The following is a 26,832-nucleotide window of genomic DNA, read 5'->3' as shown; positions in this document are numbered from 1 at the left end:
CATCATTGACCAGAACCTGAACTATTGTAGTCATGTAAGTACAGTCTCAAAAACAACTGTTCAGAGGCCAGAAATCTGATTCACTAACCATAGGATCGGGCGTTGCCTCCTTGAATGGAATGATATTATGATTGGCTGCAGAATTCCTTCTCGGGAAGATGGCACTGACAGATGTCACTGTCCGCATTGATACCAACAACAGAGGCAGATAGAAGAATGGAGAAGAAAGATTTCAACTAGTTAAGAATTAAATTGAAAAACAGATTCTCAAAGGCAGTAATCTTAGGATTTCTATCTGCCATGTATCAGTGTGCATAAGAGCAGAAGGATGTTGAAAACATCTTTGAAGAGCGGGTGTAGGAAAAGGTGCATTGAATGTCTGAGGAATTAGAATTAATTCTGCAGCAGGTTGGCTCGGTGGTATCTGAACGTGCTACATCTTCACTGGTCAGTCTTCTCAGATGCTGGAGATCAGGATCGAGAAGTGTGGTGCTGGCAAAGCACAGCCAGTCTGGCAGTACAAGAGAAGCAGGAACGTCTACTTTTCGAATATGAGCACTTAATCAGATGAAGAGCTCATCCTCGAAACGTTAACTCTCCTGTTCCTCGGATTCTGCCTGACCGGCTGCGCTTTTGCATCACCATACTTTCTGACTATTGCAGTTTCTGTTTAAACTCACAGGGTGTTGGCAGATGGATAATTGCGTGACTGAAACACCATTGGGTAGGAAGTGGTGATAGCTAGATGTCTTGTTGTCAATGATCATTGGATGGATCTCAGAGTATTTGAGGTCCCCCAAAAGTTCCAGAAAATTCAGTGAAAATATCATGTGATAATTGATTCGGAGTCGAATGAGTCTGAGGTGCAATTTAGACACTAATATGTTTATACAACGCAATTTATATTACACAGACACAGGTATGTGATATATATGTATCTACATTTCTATCTGCATTTATGTATATATTGAAATATATCTCTTCACTTCTGTCTACTTCAGACCTGTTTGGTCGGTACCTTAAATTCATTGACTTTTTTCTTCTGAAATAGAGTCATCGAGGCCTACAGCACAGTTAAAGTCCAGTCCCTCCATCTTGGGGCTAATTGTGGTTTATCCCTCAACGGCTGGAACATGTTTTCAGCGGTAAGGTTTCAAACATTCACACAGTGCTCCATATGAGGTCTAAGAAAGCTGCTTTACAAATGAAACAACACTTCACTACTCCTGCGATGAAAGCTAAAATTCTATCAACCTTTCGAATTGCTTGTTGCATGCAGATGTTAGCCTTCAGTGCATAATTGAGAAGGGCACCCAAAGCCTTTTGTTCCTCTTTATTTTCCAACCTTTCATAATTTGGCAACTATTATGCACACCGTTTCTTTCCACAATAGTGGGTAATGTCTCATTCTGCCAGGATATTTTCAATCTGCCATGACCCGATCATTGCTTTAACATGAATTACCATAATGGGCGATTTTACTTCATGCCTCCGGGAAACAAATCAAATGCATTGTGCGTGTATTAATATTCTTTTGACCTTTTCTGGATATTTTAATTTTTATCTCTGTGAAATTCTCGGTTTCATAATCTTTAAGCCTTCAGAAATAAAACAAATCCCCTGACATTGTCAATTTGATATGTAACATTCCAGGAAAAGAAAACTTCCTTCATGTTTCATAGGGGTTTCATAGTTTCTTCCTTCATGTTTCATAGTTGTTCTGATCAGCCATTTCAGGCCATCTGAATCTTCCTGGAGATATCAACCGTGATATCGATAATTTGCACCCTTCATTATTTCCTGTACGCTGTTTTTCTCAGTCTACCCATTCCAATTTTACATGGTTGAGCACAATCTTGACCAGACACAGCTATTTTAATAAAGAGTGTGGAACCTGCTTAACGCTGACAGGTTCGCTCCTAATTTTCAATTTGTTTCCTTTTGAACTTTTAAGAAACAATATTCAGTAAGTATAGATGCCTCAAAAGTACGATTGCCTATTGCAGATGCGTACTTCCATCAGTGCAGCTGAATTATCATTCTTTGATCAATAGCTGAATTATCATTCTTTGGATCAGCTGTTAATCTATCGATAATGTTTGCATTATTAAAGACAGGCAACTATTAAGAATCTGCATTTTATCATGCAAACCTTGCAAAACATCTTCAAGCTTCCTGACTGCAGAATACTGATCAGTTTCTGCACTATGAACTTGTATCAGCCATTTGCAAAGTTTGTATAAATAGTAATTTGTCTGCCTAATGCAAGTTATTGTGCTGATTAATATTGGATATTTAACTTTAATGTTTTTTTTAGATTACTTACAGTGTGGAAACAGGCCCTTCAGCCCAATAAGTCCATACCGACCCGCCACCCAACCAGACCCATTCCCCTACATCTAACACTACGGGCAATTTAACTTGGCCAATTCACCTGACCTGCACATTTTTGGACTGTGGGAGGAAACCGGAGCACCCGGAGGGAACCCACGCAGACAACGTGCAAGCTCCACACAGAGAGTCGCCTGAGGCGGGAATTGAACCCGGGTCTCTAGCGCTGTGAGGCAGCAGTGCTAACCACTGTGCCACCGTGCCGCCCACATGCTGTGACATGTCATTTATTTCTAATACTTTTAGGAATTTGTCAAGATTAATTTGCATTGCCATAATTCGCCCAAAGTTGATGAGTGCACACTTACACAGTTACTGAATGATGTCGATTTTGGTTGAACTCCAAAACTGGTCACGGATTTTTTTTTTCGTTTTGAAAGTCTGTTTTACGGGAAAACATAGTAGAACTGAGATTCTATCAAGCATATTTCTAACGCGTCTCTTAATTTACTTGATGTCAACGATCAATTGCTTTGAGAGCAATATCTGTTAGAGTCACTAAGATGCTATCTGAAATAGTGGAATACGTTGCAACTTGGCTTCTCAAGTATATGTGCAGCAAATAACTGTTAACCAGATTGCAATTGACTTAAAATGAACACAGCGCGAGGGTCAGAATATAAAACAACTTCGTGGCATCAAGAAATATTTCAAAGTACTGGATACAGCAAAGGCTACTGTTACTGCCAATGTCCATACATAAGATACAAATTAAAATGCTCCATTCCTTTCTAGTACAAGCCCTTCCCGTACAACTGAAATGCTGTCAACTTCCAGCAACGCAAAACCCTTCTTAGATGCAAGCTGTCTAGGAATACAGGGCAAAAGCCAAAACAAAAACATAGCACCACCGTTGAAAAAAGAGGGCAATCTCAGCGATACTGAAATTAACAATAGTCTGCTCTCAGCTTGCAATTTCATTACAATTGTACCTCAAATATGAAACATCGATTTCAGTTTCTAGTTTTAGACAACTCCCAGGATTGTTGGTGATGGAGGAATTCAGTGATTGTAATGCTATCAGGTGGTGATAGCAAGATCCTTTCTTGTTGCAGATGGTTATTGGCTGACCATGTGAGGTGCTAATATTTGCCATTTTTGAGCCGAACCCTGGGCATTATCCAGGTTCTGCTGCATTGGGCCACATATTCCTTCAGTGTCTGAGGAGTTGTGAATGATGCTGAATATAGTGTCTTCTTCAGCGAACATCACACTTCTGATCTGAAGATGATTAATGAAGAAGCTGAAGGTGGTTCAATATATGACGTTGAGTAATTCCAGCAGAGATTTTCTGGAACTGAAACATCTGATTTCCAATTGCCACAGCCATCCTACCTTGTCATCAGTATGACTCGAGCCAGTGAAGAGTTTTGATTCCATCTGATTTCAGTTTTGTGACGGCTTCTTCATTCTACACGCGATCAAACGTGGCCTTGAAATGAATTGAATTCAATTCAATTTATTGTCACGTATACTGAGGCACAGTGAAATGCTTTGCCTTGGGAGCAATGCAGGAATATCACAGAGTTAAGTAACATAGATAGTAAATAATACGTAAAACGTTATGGCGAATGCTAAGAGTTTGTGAGTCCATTCAATATCCTAACAACAGTAGGGTAGAAACTGTTACGAAACCGGCTGGTGCGTGCGTTCAGGCTTCTGTACCTTGTCCTCGATAGTAGACGTTGTAGAAAAAACATTGCCAGGGTGGGATGGATCCTTAGGAATGCTGGTGGCCTCCCCTTGACAGCGGGCCTGGTGGATGGATTCTATGCTTGGGAGGTTAGCCTTTGTAATTATCCATGCCGAGTTCACCACTGTTTGTAGCCATCTCCATTCTTGAATGTTTCGGTTGCCATACCATGTCGTGATACATCCAGACAGAATGCTCTCCACGGTGCAGCTATAAACTTTGGCAAGGGTATTCGTTGTCATGACAAATTTGCTCAGCTGCCTGTTGAAGAAGAAGCTTTGTTGGGCCTTTGTAACCATTGCAGCCACAAGAAATCCGATTCCCGGGAACTTGACACTCTCCTCTCGTTCCACCTCTGTACTGTTAATGTGTAGGGGGGCATGAGTAACATCCGCCAAAAGTCAATAATGAGTTCCTTGGTTTTGCGGTCATTGAGAGCTCGGTTGTTCTCAGTGCACCATTTTTCCAGGTCTTCCACCGTCTGAGATTCGGCCGGAAGGATTGACGCTTCTGCTTTACCTCTGGAATTCAGCTCACTTGTCCATATTTGAACTAAGACTGCATTGACGTCAAGATATCAAGATCTAAGCAGCCTTGGCACAAGTCATACTTACTGCAAAGCAATTGGTTCTTTTTAACACTTGACGAGCCGTATCATCACTTTTCCAGTGATCGAGATTATAATGATTGGGTAATAATTGTTTGGAGTGGAAAAGGAAAGAGTGAGACCATTTTCATCATTGCTGTTTAGATAGCATTATTGCAGCTTTACCAGAACAACTAGGCTCATGGGACAGCAGGTTTTGCAAAACAAGTATTGAGTACATTTGGAGGAACTTTGTAAGTCCTCATTGAACTGTTCGGAGCCTCCAAATACTTGATGGTATGAGCAAGAATGAATCGAAACTGTAGACTGACATCTTTGAATTCTGGGGCCTCTGCAGGAGTGGAAACTTAAGAACAAAGCTGACCACCTCTCAATTGCAACAAGGAATGGGCAGTAAGTGCTAGCTCAACCATGTTATACATATCCCACAAATTAAACAATTTAAAAGTTAGCAGGATTACAATTTTCAATGCACATATTTACTTTGACAGGAAGAGACTGGGTGTGCTAGGGATGAGAATAAATCACAATTTTCCTTCCAACCTTGATATAATACCGTGTTCTCTCACGCATTTTAAGAAGCCGCAATGGAACCTTCTGACAGAAATCTGGGATTTTATTCTGATTGTATGAAGTGATTCAAGAAGATGTCTGTCCGTTATATTCTCAGGAGTAATTTGGAACTGTAACCAAAACAGGTCGAAACATTCTCGTCTCTTTTGCAAATGTTGAGTTCAAATATGAATTTTAAAAAAAGTGTATTACTCGATCTAAAAGACGTTACGTAGCCCATGGGTAACTCATGATAACTGAGGTGCATTCCCCCCATTAGGTATTGTTTTGTGGCAAATTCTCAGTTATTATAAATTGAAAAGATTTGTCTGGACGGTAACTGGTGTAAGGAACATTAGGTATTGATTTTACGGGAACGGGAGGTTAAAGGCAATAAGAGATAAGAAACGAGCTAGTTCCTTCTTTTAGTTCCCTTATGATACCGACATATTGGGCCATTTGTGGCATCGGGGCGAACCCGACTGTATATTGCGGTGAACACTGCAATTATTGATTGGCTGAACTGCAGTCAGCGTTTATGTTTCGAAAAGTTAAACATTTGAAACTGTGTTCATGCATCTGGTGGACTGCAGTTGTTTGGTTTGTTTAATTGCGGTCTCACATAAAATATATCAAGTCGTGTGCATGAAGTAATGACGGTCATTAAATCTACAACAGAACTTACATTTATATAAGTGTTTCCATGTCTCGTGCCGACTACAGAGCTTCACAAACAACGAGTATTCTTCTAGGCACTGCAGTGAAAGATATATAGTAGATACATTGTTTTAGTCTCGACAACTAATTCTAAATATTATTTCCTGATACATTTGTTCATGTATTCAATGTTTAATATTGTTCCAGCACCACTCAGAATTGCTATTGCATTCAGAATTGCTCCATTCTGGCATTATTAGGAATTCTAAACGTTACTATCAAACAATCAAAACAATCTGGTCAGGATTGGTTCACGAACACCGAGCTGCCATGGATTCTGAATAGAGACTGATTTACGGGCATTCTGGCGAAAATGTGACATTTCTGCTTCAAGGTTTTTGTGGATTAATGCAACAGTAGGGTTAGTGTGCTTAGTATGTGTGTGCTTAGTAAGTGTATGAATAAGTTCTGATAGAAGATATAGGAAAATTAGAGCAGGATTAAGAACCCCCATCTGACTGTATTTACAATATTGTAAAAAACTCTGCAAAATGTGTTAATATTAAACCATACTACGTAAAGAAGTGGGGGATCAATAAGTTCATTTAGCATACTCAAACTGCTCCGTCATTCGAACATTGTTGACAAGCCCCTCAACCCCATTCTTTTGCCTTTGCTCCGTAAGCCTTCATGCCCTTCCTAATCTAGAACCTAAATCTGTCTTAAATACACTTAATGATTTAGACTCCACAGACTTTTGTGGCAAGGAGTTTCACACTTTTACTGAAGAAATTCCTCTCCATCTAAATTTTAAAGGACCGTCCTTTCATTCTGAGGCTGTGCCCTCTGGTTGAAGTCTGTTCTGCCAGTGAATTTTTTTTTCTGCGCACCCACTATATACAGGTCTCTCAGTATTCTGTAAGATTCAATGACACTCCAACCTTATCTTGCTAAACTGCATTGAGCACAAAGGTAGAATCTTCAACTGCTCTTTATTAGATAAGCCCGGTATCCAGTGTACAGTCACTGTGTATCCCCTCCAATGCCACACGTCCTTTGTTAGACAGGAGACCAAAACTGCTCACAATAATCCAAATGTGCTCCTGATGGAACCTTATATAGTCTCAATAGTAAATCACCGTGCTTGCAGTGTAGCACTCTTGATGTGAATGATAAACCTGCATGTGCTTTTCTAAAGGCCACCTGCACCTGCATATTAAACCTTAAGAGAATCCTGAAGTTGGATTCCCAACTCCCGTCATGCTTCAAGTTTCAGAAGTCCTTCCTCATTTCGGAAGAGTTTCTCACCTTTATCCTTCCAATCAAAATTCATAACCTTACATTTACCCACATGATATTCCACCCACCACTTCTTTGCTAATCCCCCAGACTGTCCAAATCTTTCAGCACAATCCGCTTCCTCAGCATTACTTGTCCCTCATTTCATCATTGTGTCATCTGCCAACTTGACATCAATGCCCTCAGTTTCTTCGTTCAGATCGTTTATGAATAAAGCAAATCGTGCTCCCAACACTGACCTTGCAGAATTCCAGTAGTCACTAGCTACCATCCTGAAAATGACGTCTTTATCCCCACATATTGCCTTCTGCCAGTGAGCCAATTCTCAAGTTATGTCATTGAGATGTGCCAAACACCTTGATTCTTATCTTATTTAGCAGCCCCTTGTACTTGTTAAAATCATACTGGAAATCCAAATAGATCATATCCATTGGCTCTCCTTTGTCTTACTTCCTGGCTGTTTTCTCAAATACTTCTACCAGATTTGTGAGGCATGACTCCCCTTTGACGAAGGTATGCTGAATCAAATCTGTTTTACCAATCACATACAAGCTTTCTGAAATATCATCTTGAATAATGGAATCTAAAATCTTAACAACGACCCAGGTCAGGCTAACTAGCCTAAATGTCCAGTCTTCTGACACCCTCCCTTCTTAAACAGCGGTTTTACATTAGCCATTTTCCAATCCTCTGGGATCCTCCCCAACTCCAGTTATTCCTAAAAAATGCGCCACCACTGCCTTCATGATATCTTCAGTTATCTTCCCCAGAACTCAGTATTTACGTCAATCTGGTTAGGGCTATTTATCCATCTTCAGAACTTTCAGCTTCCCCAGCACTTTCTCCTTCGCCATGGACTCCTTCCCCAGCTCATTGACTTTTTGAATGTTTGCAACGTTACTGTAGTCTTCCATTGTGAAGGCTGATGGAAAGTACCCATTCATTTCGTCCACAATTTGTTGGTTCATAATATCTCCTTCTCCAGTCTCATTTCTTTGTGGCCCAATGTCCATTCTTGCCTCTCTCTCACCTTTTGTATATCGAAACAAATTTCTTGTCATCTTTTGTAATAAAGCTAGCTTTTTTCTGACAAATCACCTTTTTAAAAATCAACTGCCTCTTGCCGCTTTTAGAGATTTTCTAATCTTTCTTTTCCCACTCACCATCACTCGCCATCATTTTCTTCTGCTGTCTCTGATTTCCCTTGTCAGCTATGATTGCATCATCCTCACCTGAATATATTTCTTCCTCCTTGGAATGAATTTCTATTGTGCCTTCCGAATTGCCTCAGAAACACCTGACGTTGCTCTTTGGCATCTTTCTGCAAACCCTCCCTCCGAATAAGAGTCTGGCCAGCCTCCACACCCCCGTGTATTTTTCGTTACTTCTAATGAGTTAAATGTCATGATCTGTTTTAAGCTTCCTACTCTCAAACTGCAGGCTGAATTATATCACATCATGTTTATTGCCGCCGAGTAGTTCGTTTATTCATTACCACAGGAAGGAGGTATAGAGTCATAGAGATGTCAGTACGGAAACAGACTGTGGTGTAACACATGCACGACAATCAGATAAACTAAATTAATCCACTCCCGTTTGCCAGCACTTGGCTCATATCCCTCCAACCTCTTCCTATTCATATACCCATACATATTGGTTTTAACTGCTGTAACTCTACCAGCCTCCACCAGTTCCACTGGCAGCTCATTCCATACTTGCACCATTGTCTGAATGAAAGAAGTCGCCCCTTTAGTCTCTTTTAAATGTTTCCCCTCTCAGCCCGAACCTGTACACTCTACTTCTTGACTCCCCCACCCAAGGGAACAGACCTTGTCTATTTACCCTATTTATGCCCCTCATGATTTGAAAAACCTCTATAAAGTCACCATTCATCCCCTAACGCTACAGGGAAAAAAAACAGCCGAAGACTATTCAGACTCTCCCTCTAGCTCAAACCTTTCAACCCTGGCAACATCCTTGCTTATCTTTTCTGAAACATTTGAAGTTTTACAGAATACTTCTCATAGGAGAGAGACCAGAATTGCAGACAATATTCCAAAAATGGCCTAACCAATGTCCTGTACATCTGCAACATGATCTCTCAACTGCTATATTCAAGATATATGAAGGCAAGCATACCAAATGCCTCCTTCATTATCTAACTGCGACTCCACTTTCAAGGAACTATGAACCTGCACTTCAAGTTGTTTTTCTTCAGCCACACTCTCCAGGATCTTACTATTAAGAGTGTAGGTCCTGCTCTTATTTGCCTTTCCAAAATACAGAACACACATTAGTCTAAGTTAAACTGAATCTGACATCACTCGGTCCATTCGCCCTTCTGATGAACTTCCTGTTGTACTGTGAGCTAACTTGCTTTGCCGCCCGGTATCCCTCCAATCTTGGTGCTGTCTGCAAATTTACTAACTTTGACTACGATGTTGACGTCCACATTTTTCAAATAAATGACGAACGCAGTGGACACAAAACCAATCCTTGTGGCATACCACTGGGTCCCAGGCCTCCAGCCTGAAAAACAACACTCCGCCACCACCAAAACATTGAAAGTATTCAAATGTCTGCTAGGTATAACACCTAGGACAAATTGGGATCAACGCTGATGGGGAGAAATCATGATTAGGCTGTTGAGATGTTCGTGATTAATGGCAGAGAAAGCTTGAAGAGCCGAAAGGCCTCTTCCTTCTCTGATCTTGTTTCTGATTCGTGTTTCCTGTATTTGCCTTTCAGCGTTATTCGATTTATTGCACATCATGTTGATGTTGTCTTTTTAACCTAAAAGTTTTATTTAACTTATCCTGTAGCAGGTAGGTTGTGAATTTTTTTAAAGAATTCAATATAATACATCATTTTATCTGAATCTGGACAAACGTCTGTTTATTTTCCCAGGGTATAATATCTGTAACAAACAGAAATCTGATGTCCATTCCTGGTGAGTCCCATTCATTCCTTAAATCCTAACGCAAACTTGTCAACAATGCCGGGCTGTCAACACCATACTTTCAAAAAAGTCCCACTTTCCAGTTTTTGTAAATGACTCAGTTAGAAAATCAAACTGCGCCAAGTGTCTAACAGCCTTGAAATCTCCTGTATCCACCTTCCGTCTAATAATCCACAAACTACTGTTCCCAGAGATATCAATCCAATTTTCAAGTCTTTGATGTAGAATGTCCAGGAAGCCTCCATAAAAGATGGGATTTGCAAACATTTCCAAATGTACTTTGCGTGCCATTTGCCTCAATGAATCCTCTTTGCTAAATACAATGGAACTCCTCTGAACACAGTTGGAACTGGATGCCCTCTCAAAATTATTACCTGAAAGGTGTGTAAGGACATTCCAAAAAGGTTAAAAACCATTCAATACGACACAACCAGGCTATTCATTCTGCAAAATTCTGAACAGTGTGGTATCAGGTTACTTTGTCTCACAGTAAAGATCTTTAACTCTCACTTCACTTGTTTATGTTTAAAACAGCATGCGATGTTGCTGAACATTTTGTATTAAAAACGGGGAAATGCTCAACAGCGTTAGCAATATCTGGGTAGAGCAGAACAAAGTTCAGACTTCACGCCATGAGTTTTAATCGGAGCCCTTCTAATGAAGCTTCCTGATATGAAGCTACAACCCTGGGAAAAAAAAAATTCACAGCGTCACAACCTTGTCGACGACGGTGTGCATTCAGCCCCTCCGAAAAAGAGTTTACATTTAAACGTGTATGAACGGCTTCTAATTCCAGATTCTTCAACCTCTGGAACCTCTCTTTCTCAATGGAAAATCTTTCTGGTCATATTTCAAACATGTATTATTTGAAGCAATAATTGCAGTTCTTTGAACAAAGAAAACACAATTTTCATGTATTCCTCATATTCATATTTCCACGTGTCAGGCAACATGGGAAAGAATCTCTGGTGCAACCTTTGAATTCACAGCATGCAAACTCTTGGCTGGAGTAGAACGCTGAGCTCTGATATAGTGTTGGGATTTATTGTTTGCACTATTTTGTAGTGATTTATCAAACACGAACTGGAATTTCTATTGACTGTAGAGTCGAACCAAGCTCGAACGTTATGCTCAAAAAGAAGTCTTCCTCAACAAAACAAAACACTTTTAGCAATTCAAAGCATATCGAATCTCCTGTCGATTAACAACTCCCAAAAACCTTTTTATAATTGATCATGAATTCCGTATGCTACTTCTAAACTGATTCACACCAATCCATCTCTGTCTCTTTGATCTTCTAAATTACTTGCCATAATTTGTAATTGAATATAACATACAAATTTCAGTAGCACCGTCTCGAGGATTACACCCAGGTCGATTATGTCAACGTGACTGGAAGTTTCTCCAGAAGCAAATCGTTTGTGAAACTTCTGTCCGTTTTATAGTTCTGGTGAGTATAGCATGCATACATTTGGCTGTGTGGCCACTCGGTTTTCAGAGTTCACCATATGTGGGTTGTAGTCTTAATTATTTAAGTGTGTCCCTTTGTTCATGAATTCGCTGTCTGAACATGACAGATGTTCCCAGATATGAAACTAAAATATCACCAAATTAAACACAAGGAAATTAAGCACATGCTGCTAATTTATCCATTCTAAATTGATGCAGATTTCCATGATGTGATGACGGTTCTTCTGCACAAAGCTCAGCCCATCACAATTCGTGAGTTAGAATCAACGTGATTGGTTTCTCGCTCCACATGATGCAAATAAACACAGTCTCCAGTGGTTTATAAGGTCGGTGCTCCGATACACACTGTTACACAGAACAGGTGGCATTGAATTCCGGTGTTGGCTGCGTATAAAGTTCTGCCTGTTGGTGCAGAAACAATGAATATTTTCTTGTTTTCGTGCCTTTTAACCTGGTTACCAAGTAAGTACTGTTTCTTATAGATGTTACTCGCAATAGAGACCGTGTTTTCATGATTGAAATGTCCTTGTCTGATACTCGCCTGTTGAGAGGTAAATGTCATGTATTAAATATATTTTTCTCCGTCCAGATGTCTTTACTGCATGGGTTGACCAAACACCGAGAACAATAACGAAGGAGACAGGCGAATCACTGACCATCAACTGTGTCCTAAAAGATGCTAGCTATGCATTGAGTGGCACGTACTGGTATCTGACAAAATTGGATGCAACAAAGTGGGACCGCATATCAATTGGTGGACGATACTCTGAAACAGTGAACAAGGGATCAAAGTCCTTTTCTTTGCGACTTCGTGATCTGAGAGTTGAAGACAGTGGTGCATATCACTGTGAAGCGTATGTTGACCACAGTAATAAACCTGATCTTCTACCAAGACAAAAACACCTTCAGATCGTCCATGAAGTAAATTGGCCTTGTTTCATCATGTCAACGCTCAACACGCACTTTGAGGCCATAATTTATGATACGGATTAGCAGGAGGCAGGTTCTAAATGGTTGTGAACAAAATTCAGCCGGAAAGTTCAAAGAACGTGCACTTAGATATTCAGTGTTGTTGTTGAACTTACAGTGACGTGTGAGCATTTGTTTTTGCCCTGGGATTTATCACTGTGACAGCTGCGATGACCACAACAATCGAGAACTCGACTTCTGTAATACAGAAACTACCAGCACACATTGTTATCAGAACCGCAAACACTTTGATTTATTGGTTATCAGGATGGCCAGCTATTCTGGAGCTTGGTCGGATATCAAACCTGGTTTTCTGAAACAAATGTCAGAAAGTGTACATTGGTCGGAATCCAGCTTGCATTTTGTGTAACTACTTGAGGTTGTTGTATGAATGACAATGCGACATGTTTGCACTGCTGTGTGTGACTGTGTCGGATTGCACAGTGACACAAGGCACTGCACAAACCTCTCGAACAGTAATTCCCTTTTCTACGTCTGATGGACATGATTTCGTAATGAGCTTTTTGTAATGAATGCTGCTTTATGGAGTTAACATAAATACCAATTCGTTCACTTCTGGAATTCTATGCACATTTCACGTTGATTATAGCTCGGCAAGCTGACTTTCCGATGTCACCCAAACTCGTATTGGAGATACCGGATGTATGAGTGAATTTAAACTGTTAACAAATGAAGATTTGTTAATGCTGTGAATATACATGGAATATGGTGGAAAGGATGTGCTTTGGCTTATTTATTACAGGACTTTTGCGTCACTGACGCTTTTTGAATGGCGTTGAATTGGAGCTGACGGATTGTGACTGCTACCATGAAGGAAGAGGCACTTTTCTGGCAGTGAAACCTAGTAAGCTACTTATCGCTATGATTTTGCAGACGAGTTAAAATAATGGTTTTTCTCTTTAAAACAGGCTGAACTGCACAATTGAAAATCAGACCATTTCTTCATCGACAAATCTTGTATGCTGTCATTTATGTGTCTTCCATTTCAAACTCATCTGCAGATTTTGTTTGAGCAAATGTTTGTGAATATAAAGATATAAAGGTATAATGTAGCTGGAAACAAGCCAATATTTAAATATTTATCTTGCTTGGCACAAGAACATAAGATGGTCATTTGTGTAGGTCAAGAATCATACTGTTAAGACAGGAAACTACCCAAGTTGTGAGGCTGTACTAATACATGACTGTGTGCCACAAGTATGTAAACCTTCGCATCCAAACAATTACCATTAGTCTGGATTGAAGAAATCTTTCTGTTGACATTATTGATTTGGATTGTGTTCAAAATTAATATGTTTCAAAAGGAAAGACTTATAGTGTAAAATAATTTCGATTACATTAACATTGTCACCAAATCAGCAAATATGCCGTCCATTTTCGAAACTGCAACAATAGTGGCTTGCTAAAGGTGGGCTTGATAATAATGGTTGATTTGAGCTGTGCTCCAATTGCGCAAAACAATGAATAGTTTGTGCACTGATTTCACCAGGGCTCCATTTCAGACAACCAGCAGAGAGTAATTTCGCTGTACTTCAGCATGAAACCAGATTACCTGAAATCTGCTCTCACAGAACCCCGTTCATCTGAGAGTCGACTATTTGAGAACTCTGCAGTCACTGGAGTTTTAGCATAAGCTTTTAGTTTGAGTTAAAGTGGAAATAATGTAGCCCATCTGTTTGGTTTTTATTGCTTGGGTGGGGAAGTGGAATAATTTTTTCTTTGACTTACTGATTACACTCATTGCTGTACGATTCAATTATTTTAACCACATAACCCTATATAATTAGAATCTTCTGCCTTGATCTCATGGATCCACAGGATTTAGACATCATACCAAACAAAGCAGGATCGGTGAGTTGATGTGTGCACGACAGCATTATTTTTGTAATGCAGCCACCCTGCTGTGTTATGGTTATCAGGTAGCCAGGCGTGAGGATGATCTGAGGGGAACCCCACATATGTGGTTAGTATTTGACAACAGTTAACAAAAAAAGGTCAGAAATCAGGCTGCACTTGACGAAGGGGCAGCAAGTATGTGATATAAAAAAACTTGTTCGACTATAAACTGGTGTCGTGTGAGTTCAGACCTTGATCACACAGTTCAATACTGTCACCTCCGAATCCAAGAAAAGTCTGGATTTTCCGTATTATCAATCCCACAAAAGGAAGCATTCACTCCACTAAACAACGACTTCTACTTTTTCGGCATTCGTAGACTAATGTGAAAAGACATACAAAAAAAATATGATATTAGTGCATTTAGGGGATGCGTGGAATAGGTTGCCCGGCAGAAGGCACTGTCACTTGTAATTGAAAAGTGACAAGACCTTTCTCTGCAGTATTGGTAGTGTGGTGTGAAATTCCAAGAATATGGCTCTATTATAGCCTGTGATTTGCCACCAACAGGCAAACAAAATTGTTAAAATTTGACCCAAACTCAAATCTGAATGGCACGATCTACGCAAATAACTGCTCTCCATCTTCCCATAAGAGAAAGTATGCGGTCAATTTTGCAGGAAAACAGACCAGCTGGGCAGGCTAGAAAATTACGCTAACCTGAAGAATAACCTTCAATATAAAACGTGACACCTTAGAAAATACAAGTTGCAGCAAACCAGACCCTCTAAACTGCTCCAACATTCAGTATGATGGATCAGTCAGCTCAATCTTTCTACCCGTTATATCTCATGTTGTTTCATCCCTTTCGGCCTAAGGCCGATTTCGAAATGGTCTCGAAAGCTTTGAATGTTTTGGCTCAACAGTTTTCTCTAACAGAAAATCCCATAGGTTCACTACTCTCTTGGTGAAGAAATTCCTCGTTATCTTATTAGAATTTTGTAACTGTTCATGAGGGTTCCCTCATTTTTCGCTCTCCAGTGAATATGGTCTAGCTGAATATGCTCTCTCCATGCAGATCAGTCCTGCCCCCCAAAGAAATAGTCTGGTACCTAGTATGGTCAGATAAGTGCTGTGTCTGAAGAGAAATCATAGACACATATGGTTCTGAGAAATAAAATGGAGTTTCATGTATTTCATCGTCAAGGTAGAAGAATAAATTGCAGGTCAGAGATTTTCTGGAAGGGAAGAGGAAAAGATGCAGTGCGATAATCATTTGGCTTATTACTACCTGAAACTCTTCCAAAACAATTGTTTCCATGCCTGCTTGAACAACTATAGAACCGATTTTAATTTTGTATGTATGTTACTTTATTTCATTCAGTTAATAGTTATTTTGAAAATTTCATAGAATACCGAAATGATGCAAATTGAGCTTCAAATGTATTTTCCTAAAATTTTCAGGGTTAATTTGACGTTTGTTTTCTCTCACTGAAAACACTGAATAAGACGATGGTATATTCGCTGTGCCAGCTGCGTTTTCACGGAAAACGTATATTTAATATTGAAATTTGCCAGCAGTATGAATCTAATACCTGCATTATTGGTTATCTTCAAGCTAATTACTCTCACTGTTTCTAACTTGTTATTCCTTTACCATCTCTGTTGTTACTTAATTAGCTCTGCTATTTTTATCATTGTCGTCAAATACTACTCACTGTAATGCATCCATTTGGCTCTGAAGTTTCCAATATTTCATGGAAATTCCTCTCCTTTCCAACAACGCAGGGAATGCTGCTTATGTTATAAATATTGCATTTCTTAAGAATATCTATCGATTTGATTAAAAATAAGACCCTTAAGATGTCGGTATCACCAGCAAATTTTCACACCAGCAAATTTAGGATATAAATGCACTCTACCCTATAAAATATGGCATTAACTTTGCTGCGTTCTCCAGAATTATTTAGCAATTTTATTGCAGTTATTGGCAAATTAGACCAAGCTGGTCCTCCAATCCAGCATGCAATGTCATAAAATTCGTGACAATGACCTGCTGCTCCATAAGAATCATTAACAGTGTTTTCTTGGACGTCTCAAATATTACTGGGAAATTGTATACTGACTTCTTCTGATTTGTAGTATTTTTTATGAACATGATAACGTAATATCTCCGTACATATGCAGCATTCCAGTAAAAATTCAGCCAGGAGGCTGCAAAACCATTCCTCATAAGATAAGTGGTTCATTCCATGGAATTGTCAGGTAACCCTTTTCTGAACATCCTCTGATGCAATTGCATCTTCTGTGAATGAGATGAACAGTCTGACACAGTACATTCCAGGGCTAATCTAGCATATATCTGGTTTATCTGAAACAAAAAATGACTTCTGTAGATTGTGTCGAGAGTGTGGTGCTGGAAAAGCACAGCAAGTCAGGCAGCATCCGATGATTCTCCTGCTTCTCGGATGCTGCATGACCTGTTTTGCTTTTTCCAGCACCACACTGTCGACTCTGATTTCCAGCATCTGCACTCCACACTTTCTCTTTCTGTACATTCGTATCCAGTTTTCCTTTTGATAAATGCTATCATTGCCTTAATTTCCTGAGTTATTTGCTGGCCATGTGTGCGAACCTCAAGCAATCCATCCATTAGGAAACCGTGGTCCTTCTGCACATTCGTGTTGTACAATCTGTCATCGTTTTGATTGTTGTTTTCTCTTCTTCTTGCCAACTGGTCATCTTGTTCACCAAACCCCACAATCAGTTTTTTGTATTATTATTCACACATGTCACGATAATCTTTTAATTTCCTTGTGCCCTCTGAAGACTTAATTCCCCTTTTTTTTTATTTTTGAGAGCTCAGTAAATTTGGCAAACGGAACATGTCCGTCTTCATCCAAGACATATATTGCAAACAGTTGCAATTCCCACATTGGTTCGTCTGGCACACCACTTGTCAACTTTAGGATTACTCCTGCACACCCATTGTCAATTTCAGCTACTCAGCTATTCTCTTGTCCTCTTCAATATTCTAACCCCTTGGTCTTTCATTGTCCACAATTAACTTTGATGTCGCATTTTATTGAATGTCTTCGCAAATCAACACACAGTGCAACCACTGATTCCCCTTTATCCAGCAGAAGTCTCAATTACGATTTCTCTTTCATAAAGCTATGATTTTCTTGAACTTATCCAGTTGCTATTCATTTTAAATAGCTTCGAATATTTTGCTATGACAGTTTCGAAAACAGACATGTGCTATTTCTTGTTTGCTTTGTCAAAATGTTTTGATGAACTTGTTAAATGTGACATCTTGCAATCTAAAGGGCCTTTCCAGCATTGAGGATCATCTGCAACAATAAACTCAAAACATTACCTATTTCACTATCATTTTATGTTCGAACGCAGGGATGATGCCACGAGGGGACCGGCAGGTGTTGGCCCCCCGAGCTGTACATTTTAACCCAGTCCTGTGTTTCTATTACATGTCATTTCCATGCTTTTTTCATTCCTTTCATTTATCGATTCATTACAGTTCCTGGAATGTTGTTGTATTCCCTACCGTGAAACCTCATGTAAATTAAGTATTCTATTCATTTTTGTTTTGTCTCCTTGGCTTTATAGCATGATTTGCCCACATTCATTTTCTGCATTACCGACGTTCACTTTGTCAATTACTTTGTTTTCAAAATAATTGCAGGGATTCGTATTCTCTGATTTAATCTCTGGTGAGCTTCCTATCAAAACCCGATGATTCAAAAGTTAATAATTTTCATATCTTTCATTTCTGCAAATTTTACTATTCTGTCTAACTTTCTGACTTACCATCTGTTTTTCCATAATCACATCCATTTTGCTTAATGTTAATCTTAAACCACAGATAATAGTCCGAACTTGGAATTTTCTGTCATCTTTGCAATGTACCTATTTATGTGGTCTGAAATGTCTCCTTACAAATCTGCCACTATATCATGGATAAATTCTCCTCTAAGATTATTTTGCAATTCTCTTCAGCCGGTTCTGCTTTCGTGCCCTCATAATATCCTATGCTAAACAGCAGTTTTCTCTCCCTCAGTTTGAATGTGAATGCAATCACGTTAATGTTGCTAATCACTAGGGGGGCCTTTACAATGTACTAATGAATTAATCCTACCTCCTTGCACCATTGCAGGAGGTTCAACATATGTCGAAAACGTGCGATTCGAATGAATTATTCAAACATTTTTTTTTTCGGAGCTCCATATGTAGGCTGTCTTTGCACATCTCCCTTTCACAGCTTTTTTACAGGTAATACCTCCCATAATGATTGTCTGATAATAAAAATGATCAGACAAGCTCTTATAATGTTTACCTCTATGCCCTCCCTATCGTATAAACACACAAGGCTGACCCGAACACCACTCCCACAAATAACTTCTTGAATGCTAATTTCTTAACTTTACTTAAAAACCCATTCCACGGACTGCTTTCCTGAAATGGTGGACACTCATCTGCCTTTCATAAAATAAGAACAGCCAGAACATTTCTGGCAGCGTTTGTGACGAGTCAGAGGCAGAGTTTGTTTCCAGTCTAATTGACTCTGTTACACCTCTTTCTGTTCTGCAAATAGCATTATGAGTGGACTTTTGCACTTGTATAGGTGTCTTAGTCTCCCGTCTTTTCTACATCATCTGTACGAATCCAATCCGTATCGTCTTGCAGGAAGGATAGTGGTGAAGGCCAAGAGCAGTTTCATAACCTATTGGCATTGGCATGTGCTGAATATGAGTGTGAACGTCGTTCATGTGAATTCAATCGAATGTACCTGTTGGAATACTTGTTGGAAGGTATCACAAACTGTTGTTTCCACAATGAATGATAGCGAGGACATAAACACATGCATGAGAACCTCATTTGCAGTTGGAGTCAGTTATTATGCAGGTGTATTTGGTTACCGAGACAGTTATGGATAGTCATTGTCACAGAAAGCATTGCAGTATGTTGATATCTAATTTTGGATCAAAATTATGCGGTTTATTGACAGTGTGGTTGCTGGAGATCATGGGGCAGTGCTCATGTGTGAATGGACCAAAGAATATAGATAACTTGACATTTCGTAAGCGTCCGTGTATTTGATGATGTGGTGTATTATTTTATTATGAAACTTCACAAACGATATTTTATAGTGTTATTAATGACATGTCAGCTGAGTAATGGTAGACATTGGATATTAATAAGACGTCAGCAATGGACCAGTACCATGAACTAAGAGTGTGTTTATCTTGGGCCGTTATAATAGTATGAATGTGGCCGTGGCTGAATTTGAATAAATGGAAGAAAAATTTAATTCGAAAGTATTGTCTGACTTTGAGAAAATACGTTGATGGGTGAATAAGAAGTCCAATTTAGGTTCTGGGCAGCAGAATCCTTATTAGATTTACAGCAAAGAGTTTGAAGATGGGATCCTAGCGTGGAAAATGACGGAAAATCTCGGATACCTTTGAAGAACTTGGAAGTTATGGTCGCAGGTCAGCTGAGGAATTTTCGAGAGAGGAGTTAGTTTCCATGAACAAGCAGGTCGTCTTGCTGAATTTGTATTAAGTAATCTGATGATTATAACAAGGTCACGAGTAAACCACAGCTTGTGAACAGTCTGGTCAGATGGTTGCATTGGTGGCAATAGATTTTGTTTATTTAGTTTTAAACATTTGTTTACTAGAGCAATAGAAAGTGATGTGCATCTACCGCAGGGCAAGAGTCATCGTTTGGTTGAAAGGCATTCATGATGTGATCATAGAAGATATAGGACGCATAGGATGGGGAAGGAAAGTGAACTGGATTGGTACAATTGAAACGTGAAGTTTATTCAAGGAACAGCTAATGTGTGTCTTGATAATTATGTATCTGTAAGGCAGGGAGGAAGTTGTCGAGCGAGCCAGCCATGTTTCACAAAGTAAATTGAATCTCTTATCAAGAGGAAGAAGAAGGCTTATGTTAAGATGGCAGGTTTAATTTGAAGCACACTAGCTTTCGGAGCGACGCTCCTTCATCAGGTGACGCTCCTGATGAAGGAGCGTCGCTCCGAAATCTAGTGTGCTTCCAATTAAACCTGTTGGACTATAACCTGGTTTTGTGTGATTTTTAACTTTGTACACCCCAGTCCAACACCAGCATCTCCAAATTATGTTAAGATGAGGCGTGAAGGCTCAATTAGAGCGCTTGAGAGTTAGACGTTAGACAGGAAAGATCTAAAGAGAGCGCGAGGAAGAGCCAGGAGGGGAAGTGAGAGATCATTGACGGATAGGATCAAGGAAATCCCTGATGCGTTCTGTCGGTACATCAGGAATAAAAAAATGACTAGAGGAAGATTATTACCAGTTAAGAACAGGAGTGAGAAGTTGTGCGTGGAGTTCGAAGAGGTAAGAGAGGCACAAAATGAATATTTTTCATCTGAATTCACACAGGAAAAAGACAACGTTGTCGAGGAGATTATTGAGATACAAGCTATTGGAATAGGTGGGATTGAGTTTCACAAGGTGTTAACAATTCTGGAAAGTGTGAAAATAGATAAATCCTTTGTGCTGAATGGGTTTTCCCCCAGGATTCCTTGAGAAGCTAGAGAGGAGATGGCAGAGCCTTTGACTTTGATCTTTATGCCGTCATTGTGTACAGATGTAGTTCTGGAAGACTGGAGGATTGCAAATGTTGTTCCGTTTTTCAAGAAGTAGAGTATAGACAACACTGGTAATTATTGACCAGTGAGCCTTGCTTCAGTTGTGGGTAAAGTGTTGGAAAATGTTTGAAGAGCTAAGATTTTTAATCATCCAGAGAGGAATAAGCTTGTTAGGGATAGTCAATACGGCTTTGTTAAGGCGGGGACGTGCTTCGCAAACCTTATTGAGTTCTTTGAGAAGGTGACCAAACAGTTGGATGAGGGTAAAGAGGTTGATGTGGTGTTTATGGATTTCAGTAAAATGTTTGATAAGGTTCCCCATGGTAGGCTATTGCACACAATAGGAAAGCATGGGGTTGAGTGTGAATTAGCGGTTTGGAAAAGAAAATGGTATGCTGAAAGAAGGCATAGTTTGGTGGCTATGGGAAATGTTCATCCTGGAGTTCAGTTACTACTAGTGCATCGCACGGGTCTGTTTTTTCGCCACTGTTGTTTGTCATTTTTATAAGTGACCTGGAGGAGCGCGTAGGATGATGAGTTAGTAAATTTGCAGATGATCCTAAGGTCGGTCGAATTGTCGATAGTGCTGAAGGAGGGTGTAGATTACATAGGAACATGGATAAGCTGCAGAGCTGGGTTGAGAGGTGTAAAATGGAGTTTGATGAGAAAAAATGTGAAGTGATTCACCTTGGAAGGAGTAACAGGAATGAAGGTTATTGGGTTAATGGTAAGATTCTTGGTAATGTGATGAACAGAGAGATCTCGGTGTTCATGTAGATACATCACTGAAAGTTGCCAATCAGGGTGATAGGATTGTTACAAAGGCATGTCATGTGTTAGCTTTTATTGGTAGAGGGATTGAGTTTCGGACCATGAGATCATGCTTCATCTGTATAAAACTCTACTGCAGCCGCACTTTGAGTATTGTGTACAATTGTTGTCACTGCATGATAGGACGAATATGAAAGCTTTGGAAAGGCTTAAGAGGAGATTTACTCGGATGTTGCCTGGTCTAGAAGGGAGGACATACAAGGAAAGGCTGATGGACTTCGGGCTGCTTTCCTTAGAGTGAAGATGGTTTAGAGGTGACTTAATTGAAACACATAAGATAATCAGAGGCTTAGATAGGGTGGGGAGTGAGAACATTTTTTCTCGAATGGTGATGTCTAGCACGAGGGGACATAAGTTGAATTCAGGGGTTATAGATCTAGGAGAGATTTCAGAGGTAATTTCTTTACTCGGATAGTAGTAAGGGAGTGGAATGCACTGCCTGCAACAGTAGTAGATTCGCCAACTTTAAGGGCAATTAAATGGTCATTGGATAGATATACGTATGATCATGGAGTAGTGCAGTTTAGATGGGGTTCAGATTGGTTTCACAGATGGGCGCAACATCGAGGGCTGAAGGGCCTATATTGCGCTATAATGTTCTATGATCTCGGTAAAGAAAATGTGGTCCCTTTCCCTGACAGGAATGTCCTAAAGTTATGAGGTTAAATCAAACACTGAATGGAAAGAAACCCATTTGTGTTTACTGGGGACTCAAGTGATTCTTTGAAAAAACCGTCTAAGTAAAGGAGATATTAAGTGATGCCTTTTACGATCAAGATAGCTGTCAGGTTCGAGGTATTTCGCTCCAGGAGTGATTCTCCCAGAATCACTGTGTGTACGTTATACAACAGCTAGGTACGAATGCTAATTTTTGGAATAAACAAAAGCTTGAAGTTATGGGACTGAAGAAATATGATTTCTGCTGCGTAATAGGCGTTAACTGTTCATTTCTACTCCACGATGGGACTTTGACAACAGTGATAGAAAATCACAGTGCGAGGATGGGGAATTGATTTATGTGTGCTGCCATCCTGTACAACGGGTTGGCGAGAACTAGGGAAACAGTCTGAGGATTCGAGTTGGACCATTTCGGAGGCATTTAAGGAGACATATCTTCACCCAAAGTGTGGTGAGCATGTGGAACTCATTACCACAGGAAGTAGTTGATACCAAAATCTTGAATGTGTACAACAGACAGCGTGATATTGCACTTGGAATGAATAGAATCAAATGTTATGGGGAGAAAGCAGGACTGGGCTATTGAGTTGAAAGATCAGCAGAATCATGATGAATGCCGGAGCAGGCTCGAAAGGCCGAATGGCCTCCTCCTGTTAATAACTTCTATGTTGCTACGTTCGATACAGGACAGTTTCCAGTTCAGTAAGGAGCAACCGTGCTCCCTCAAGTATATTAACAAGGCTTCGAGATCCCTTTTGCCTCTGGTGTGCAAACACACTTCTGTTGACTTGTCAAAACTAAAATGACACCAAAATGAAAAGCTTGTTCAAAATTCTCTCCCGACAATTATATAAGATGAAACTGCCTCGTTATCAGGAAATTTTTGCAATAACTCCTTAAACTTTGGAGACATGGCTAAATTTTAGAATAGGAAGATATGTTTTAATAAGTGCACAAAGAATAGAAAGAGGGGTTAAGAAATAAATAGATTTATGGAGGAGTATTACATAACCTCGATTGTTGGAGGCTGGATGGACATTGATTCGTTTTGGGACAGTTTAAATCAGGAATTCTCCAGAGGCAAGTACATGTATGCACATTTCTCATATGATGTGAGCTCGAGGTAATTTTAGAGTGAGATTTGAGTGAAGCTATTAGAGCTTCAGGACAACTAAGGGAATTATGAAGTCGACGGATGGCTTAACATGGCAAAATTTAAGTCACAACGCAGACAGGTGTTCCAGGATTGGTACTTAGATTTTGTTTAAGACACTGGTAGAAGATTAATTGAAGCCCCAAAGGTAGAAAGTGGTGATTGGCCAAGAATGCATTCTCAAGATTGTGCAAATTCATGACTTAATGTTTGAACAATAAATTAGCTGAGAGTTAAAGATAGGCAGAAGTTAGATATAAAAACAGGTGGTCTTAACAAGAAAGTCCGGGCCAAACATTTAACGATTGATAACATCATGAGAAGCCTGTATCATTTAAAAATCAGAAGTACTTTCCCTAGGGTAGGGGAGATCAAATCTAGAAGGAATAGGTTTAAGGTAAGAGGGAAAAGATTGTAAAGACACCTGAGGATCAGATGTTTCGTACAGATAGTGGGGTAAATGTGGAATGAACTGCCAGAGGAAGGGGTAGAAATGGAACAGTTACAACACTTTAAAGCGATTGGGAAGACACAGTAGGAAAAACTGTTTGTAGAATATGGACCAAGTAAAGCAAATAAAGAAGGCGCTTGGTGTACTTTCCTTTGCTGATCAGTGCACTGAGTATAAGAGTTGGGAGGGCATATTGTGGCTGTACAGAACATTGGTTATGCCACTTTTGGAATACTGTATGCAATTTTGTCTCCTTGCTTTGGGAAGAATGTTCTGAAACTTGAAAGACTTCAGGAAAGGTTTACAAGAATGTTGTCAAGGTTGAAGAGTTTGAGCGAAGGGAGAGACTGAATAGGTTGGTGCCATTTTCCTTGGAGTGTCGGAGGCTGATGTGTGACCTTATAGAGGTTTATTGAATTATGAGGGACATTGAGAACTAAAATAGACAATGTCTTTTCCTTAGGTTGGGGTAGTTCAAAACTAGAGGGGGTCGGATTGAGCTGAGAGGGAAAAGATATGAAAGGGTCCTTAAGGACAACTTTGACTCTCTCAGGATGGTGCGTTTATGGAAAGGCTGAAAGATGAAGAGGTGGAGGCTGGTAAAAATTACAATACTTAAACTGCATCTGAATGGGTACATGAATAACAATGTTTAGAGGGATATGGGCTAATTTCTGGAAAATGAGATGAGACTAATTTAGGCAATCTGCTTGGCATGGGCGAGTTGGACTGAAGCGATATTTCCTTGTTGTACATCTCAATGACTCTATGACTCTAAATGGAGCAATTGCAAATAGTGAAACCAGGTCAGCGTGGATGAATTCGAGCGAATGTTTTTTTTTTCTCTGTTCTTTGGACAATGTTAGTCTACCCAGTTTGGAGCTCACCTCAAGGTTAAATATGATGCCAACGTTGAGAGTAGTTTATTTTCGCAACGTGATACCATGATATAATAAAATGATAACTTTTTGTAATGTTTGACAGTAATCGATTCAACAGGGCAGCACAGAAACCTTCTAATCATCTATACACAATACAGTCAATCTTTTTTGTTGTAATTTTAGGAGCATACCCTTCTCGACCAGTCATCAGTCTCCTCTACTCTGAAGAACAGAGAGCAAACGGATTTCTGCAGCTGGTTTGTCTAATCAACAAATTCTATCCTGAAAACATTGCGGTGAAATGGCAGAAGAATGGAAATGCCATAGGTTCTGGCTTTACAACCACATCTCCATTGAAAACAGCGAACAACGACTTTAGCTCTACAAGTTTGCTTAAAGTGCCCCTGCAGGAATGGAGCAGCGGTTCTGTGTACAGTTGTCAAGTTTCCCATTCTGCAACCAGCAGTAACCAGAGAAAGGAAATTCATTCAACAGCCGGTAAAAAAAGTTGAACAATCTCACAAACTCATATTAATAATCATAATCACTTGCATAATAAATATTAGACTAGAAGGAACATTATTATGTTGTCTTATTGCTGAGGATGAAGCATTCTTGAAATAGTTGCAGTCAGTGATATCAATGGCAATTTGTAGTCCAGAGTAATGTTACTCCAAAAGTGATTGGGAATGACCCAGGTACCTAAAACTTGTCTTCAAAAAAAAATAGTGGTGTACAACATCTGATATTATTTTCCTCTGCTCTGTGTAAGTCTTTATCTCAGTCGCAAAAGCTGATGGAAATAAATAGAAGCCTTGTAAGAAGACAGAGGAAAAGAGACAGTGATATAGGCACTATGGCGAAAATAACAGAACGATAGAGGTTAATGTACAATCTCCTGAGATGACGATTTTAAACAAAGTTCCTTATTCTCGATATTAATTATCTTTATAAAACAAGGTAATTGCACGCTTTAACTAATTTACCAAGTCAATCCAAGGCATCAAAAATAGTTTCGAGAGTGTGTGGTGGTGGAAAAGCACAGCAGGTCATGCAGCATCCGAGGAGCAGGAGAATCGACGTTTCGGTCAGGAGCCCTTCCTCGAATGCTGCATGACCTGCTGTCATTTTCCAACACCACACACTCTCGACTCCGATCTCCAGCATGTGCAGTCCTCACTTTCTCCCATCAAAAATACTTTGTCAATGCCTATACTTCATCAGAAAGGAAACAACTTCAACAATGAGTAATTCTACTGCTAACGCTAAGAAGGATTTAGTGTTTTCTGCTGCTGTGTGGAACCAAGCATTTGTAGAAAAGATGAATTGGGAGGATGCTGTTCAGACAAATTAAGCGGAGAGACAGAGGAGTCTGATGAAACAGAGACAGAAATTTGTTTTTGGATGGGAGACAACAAACATGCAACGATATGCTTTATTGAAACCTTCCTGATATGGATCGCCAGAAGGACAAGACAAATGTTGTTTTCAGACAGTACATCCAATGACATATCAGGGATAATGATCTCAATAATCATTGTGCTTCAATTTCAGCAACCCTCATGATGTGGTAATTTTTCTCTGTCTCGCCATCTTTATCTTGCTATCTCACGCTCTTTTATTACTGCCAGACTCACTTCATCTCTGTCTATTGGCTTGTGTCTCTCTGCTAATTCTGACTTCTCTCGTTCTGTAACTTGATATTTCTCTTCACTGACCATATGTATAT

At 39.7% G+C, this 26,832-nt stretch overlaps 1 long non-coding RNA gene and 1 gene segment (V, D, J or C); one reads left to right on the top strand and one right to left on the bottom strand.

Annotated features, from left to right (window-relative positions):
- The window catches only part of LOC148143537 (uncharacterized), a 551,904-nt gene that overhangs the window by 139,219 nt on the left and 385,853 nt on the right, over positions 1 to 26,832 (bottom strand). The window lies entirely within an intron of this gene.
- LOC122543617 (Ig heavy chain C region, membrane-bound form-like) overlaps positions 11,990 to 26,832 on the top strand; it is a 32,873-nt gene continuing 18,030 nt past the window's right edge. Inside the window, 5 exon segments of the C gene segment in view lie at positions 11,990 to 12,090; positions 12,218 to 12,620; positions 12,763 to 12,921; positions 19,159 to 19,283; positions 25,287 to 25,601. Coding sequence covers positions 12,048 to 12,090; positions 12,218 to 12,620; positions 12,763 to 12,921; positions 19,159 to 19,283; positions 25,287 to 25,601 — 1,045 coding nt within the window.

Source organism: Chiloscyllium plagiosum, unplaced genomic scaffold, assembly GCF_037043375.1.
Source record: "Chiloscyllium plagiosum isolate Xiang-an unplaced genomic scaffold, Cpla_swu_hap1 HiC_scaffold_27, whole genome shotgun sequence".
Classification (NCBI taxonomy): Eukaryota; Metazoa; Chordata; class Chondrichthyes; order Orectolobiformes; family Hemiscylliidae; genus Chiloscyllium; species Chiloscyllium plagiosum.
This window is presented reverse-complemented; position numbering and strand designations above follow the sequence as displayed.